Source organism: Nicotiana tabacum, chromosome 5 (assembly GCF_000715075.1).
Source record: "Nicotiana tabacum cultivar K326 chromosome 5, ASM71507v2, whole genome shotgun sequence".
NCBI classification, from domain to species: Eukaryota; Viridiplantae; Streptophyta; class Magnoliopsida; order Solanales; family Solanaceae; genus Nicotiana; species Nicotiana tabacum.
This window is the reverse complement of record NC_134084.1, coordinates 13,351,414-13,355,224: the sequence shown is the minus strand read 5'-3', so window position 1 is coordinate 13,355,224 and position 3,811 is coordinate 13,351,414. Positions and strand designations below refer to the sequence as shown.

The window sequence follows — 3,811 nt, the reverse complement described above, 5'->3', positions numbered from 1 at the left end:
ATTAAGGTTGTAGGTTAGGAGGTAATTGAGTCTTGTCTTACTTATACCTTTGCGAGACTAGTCTGGTAGAGTTTTTACCTAAGATAGTTAGTGTCATTGTTGTGTCTTACTATTTCAGTGCATGACGTATTTAATAGCTATCGCTTTACTTTGCATCTTTCTACTGGATTTCATGTTCATATTTTTTCTTATTATTTCTGTGGTGATACTAATATTCTCTGCTTTTGTCCTTTTGTTCTCTTGAGCCGAGGGTCTTTCGGAAACAGTCTCTCTACCCCTTCGGGATAGGGGTAAGATCTGCGTACACACTACCCTCCCCAGACCCCATTTAAGTTATTGTTGTTGTTGTCGTCGTCGTCGCCATTTGCACAATGTTGATAAATAATAAAATAAGTAATGAAAGTTGAACTTTGGTGTAAGGGTAATAAGCCATTTTGAGAGACTTAGTTTTTTTTATGAGAGTGAAATTGAAGTTTTGTTTCCTTATTTTATTAGTTATGATATACAGATTTGACATTGAAGTATTGGTTTAATTTGGATTTTTCCAGCCATAAAGAAAAGGAAAGAATAATCTAATGCTATAGTTCAACAAGTTAAGATTACATTAATCTGATTTTGCTATTAAAGAAGGGTACTTTTGACTTATATTTTTGCGAATATTTAACATCCTTGCTTTTAAAAAAATGTGGTCGATCACTTTTTATGGGAAACAAAGGAAAAATAAATTGAAATTAAATTATTTAGTTATGTTCACTGCTTGAACCCCCGACCTTCAGGTCACGCTAGAACAACTATTACAAATGCGCTAAAACTCCCCTCTAAGTGAAAAATATAACAATAATTAAAAGAAAAAGCACTTCTAATGCCTTTTTGGCTATTACGAACAACATTACGCCTTATTTAAGTAGAAAAGAGTAGAACCTAGCAAAATATGAAGTTAGTTGAAGTCCTATGACTAGTTAATTTACTTCCACTTCTTGAATTTGCCACCATGATTCTTGCCAAATTTGCCATGTTTGTATTTCCCTTGTGCCTTGCCATGCTTAAACTTGCCATGCTTTCCATGTTTTCCATGATCATAATGTCCATAATGAGCAGTACCAGGTACAGGGTAATGGCCTCCGCCGTGTCCCATGTGATGAGCACCATAGGCTGCAGCTCCAGCAGCTGCAACTCCGGCCATCATGCCGTGCCCTGCACAGGCGAAGTTAAAATTTAAACTTGATGAGTTTGACGTCGTTTAATATTCTTAGTACTGAATTTATTGTACTTTTAAAATTATGGATTCAAATTTAATATTTATTGTAATTTAAGTAGGTTTTCACACATAAATCTCATTGAAAATACTGGATTAGACTGAAATCGTTACCGAAGAGTTGCATCAGCTACTGATGACCTGAACATAACAAGTATCTCAATATATAGTATTATTGAGAATAAACGAATACTCCGAAGAAGCTCAATCCTTAAGATGAACATAACTTATATAAAGGATAGTCTCTGTAACATGAATGAAAGAACTTGGTAGGTTCGACATTATTTAATATCCTTAATACTGAACTTATTGTACTTTTAAAATTATAAGTTTGAATTTAATATCTAAAGAAATTTAAGTAGGTTTTCACATATAAATCTCATTGAGAATACTGGATCACGTTACTGAAGAGCTCCGCCAGTTACTGATGCCTTGTTATAACAAGTATCTTAATATATAGTACTATTGACATGCTATCCTCATTTCTGATTTAATTAACAGAATTTGTCTTCTGAAGTGTTAAATATTTGGCTTATGATACTGCTCACTATTGCTGATATGATAACTAAATAATAAAAGCATCAAATTTTGAATGAAGTGATTAAGGGTATAAAAGACTCAACATGGTTCAAGAATAAGTTTACTTTTTAACATTTTAAACATTAGATAAAGTGATATAGAGAAAGACTAGGGAGGGGGAAAGATCTTGCAAAACAACTAAATGCAATAGTCCTAACTTGATATATTTAATTTCCTACTTTTACTTTGGGATTTGGATGTGGAGGTATTACTTCCCAATTGATATTATTCTGCATTTTCCTTGCAATTGGTTCTTATTTGTACATCATTATTCTATATTATATTCTATCTAACTCCTATTTTATAGTTGTTGCACAGCTACTTATTTTGAGTTATAGGAGCAATAAATATTTTAACGATTTTTGCTGTAATGTTCATGAATAGTTTAGAATATTTACTTATCAAGACACATGTAAAATAAGTAAGCAATAATACCAGTATGGTGTGGAGCAGGTTGACCAGGGTAACCTGCTGGCGGATATCCTTGTGGAGGATATCCTGCAGGCGGATACCCTTGTGCAGGAGGATAACCTTGTTGTGGATATCCTTGTTGAGGAGGGTAAGCTCCAGGTTGTGGAGGGTGAGCTCCGGGTGCTGGAGGATACTGTCCTGGAGGATATTGCCCTCCCGGAGGATACTGTCCTCCGGGAGGATAGTGTGCATGTTTATCCTTTCCACCTCCCATTCTCAAGTACCTGAAAATGTCATGAAGGGAAAAGAAAAAAATTAATATCATATATTGAAGAACCAGATAAAATCAAATATTTGCACTTATACACTGAGGTTAACACGTTTTCTATCAACACGCTCCACTGAAGAGATAGTCGGGCCAGTAAATTTCAAATACTAAATTAAGTCGGAAAAAAATTGCCCTTGCAATTCAAACAGTATGATTGAGCAAGTAAATTAGGCAAGAAATATAACTAAGCCAAATGAATGTATGTCGAATTCAAAGCCAAAAGATCCCTCAATTTTAAATGAAATTTAATTAGTGGTCACAGAATAAAATTCCTAAATTTTAAAAGTGACAATGAAACGAAAGCTGTGATTTGACACTTGACCAAAAACCAACAAATCTCTGAAAAAATTCTATCACAAAAGCTAGAACATTTTTTCCCTTTTTCTGAAAAGAAAAATAAAACAAAAAAAAAAAGACGAACTTTGGAAATTCATAGGCAATCAACAATCAAAAAATAAATAAAATTTCTTGATTTCGCAAATTAATTGAAGATGAGGAGTTCTTACAGATTTCCTTGTGATGATGCAAATACGTAAAATGTATGAAATGAAGGAAGAAATTAACGAGTGGATATATGCATGAGTATTTATAATCTCTTTGATTCCACGTGTTACTTAGACCATATTTGACGTGATTACGATTTGAGGTGTTCAATTTTTTTCTCTAGAATTTCTAAGTTTTTCAATTTTTATATAAATATTTAACTAACCGTAAATGTTACGAATAAAATTCTATTTAGAGTGAATGTCTATCTTATAGAGAGTTTTACTTTGTGGCTAAGTCATTTTTCCCCTATAAATAGAGAGGTCTTACCCCGTTGTAAATCATCCCAAAATTCAATAAGAATTACTCTCTCTTTCTCTGCAATATTGTTCTTCTTCTTTTATTGTTTTATAATACGTTATCAGCACGAGACTCTACCTTCTCAAGAAGATTAAAGTACAATTTTTCTCCTCTTTTAATTATGACTGATATTATGAAAAGAAAGTTCGTTGCCCTTGAAATTTTGGGCAAGAACTATATGACATGGGTGTTGGATGCTGAAATCCATTTAGATGCAATGAGTCTTGGAGACGCCATTAAAGACAAAACTAAAGCATCCACCCAAGACTGTGCTAAGGCCTTGATTTTCTTGCGTCATCACCTTGATGAAGGGTTGAAAATAGAATATCTCACAGTCAAAGATCCACTTGTTTTGTGGAATGGCTTAAAGGAAAGATATGACAACTTAAAGTTGG

At 33.4% G+C, this 3,811-nt stretch overlaps 1 protein-coding gene across 1 annotated transcript; it reads right to left on the bottom strand.

The window, feature by feature from the left end:
- Positions 1–716: 716 nt before the first annotated feature.
- On the bottom strand, positions 717–3,111 carry LOC107806472 (uncharacterized). The gene is made up of 3 exons (XM_016630627.2): positions 3,080–3,111; positions 2,270–2,529; positions 717–1,194 (listed from the first exon to the last, which is right to left on the bottom strand). The coding sequence occupies exons 2-3, from the start codon at positions 2,517–2,519 to the stop codon at positions 965–967; spliced, it is 480 nt and encodes a 159-aa protein (XP_016486113.2). The 5' UTR covers positions 2,520–2,529; positions 3,080–3,111; the 3' UTR covers positions 717–964.
- Between the last annotated feature and the right edge of the window lie 700 nt (positions 3,112–3,811).

What these genes read in the sequence shown, in the direction of transcription:
- LOC107806472 (XM_016630627.2), bottom strand. Translation starts at nt 2,519, where the DNA reads ATGGGAGGTGGAAAGGATAAACATGCACACTATCCTCCCGGAGGACAG. An exon ending in ACCTGCTCCACACCATACTG is followed by an intron (nt 1,195 to 2,269) that starts GTATTATTGCTT and finishes TCGCCTGTGCAG; the next exon opens with GGCACGGCATGATGGCCGGA.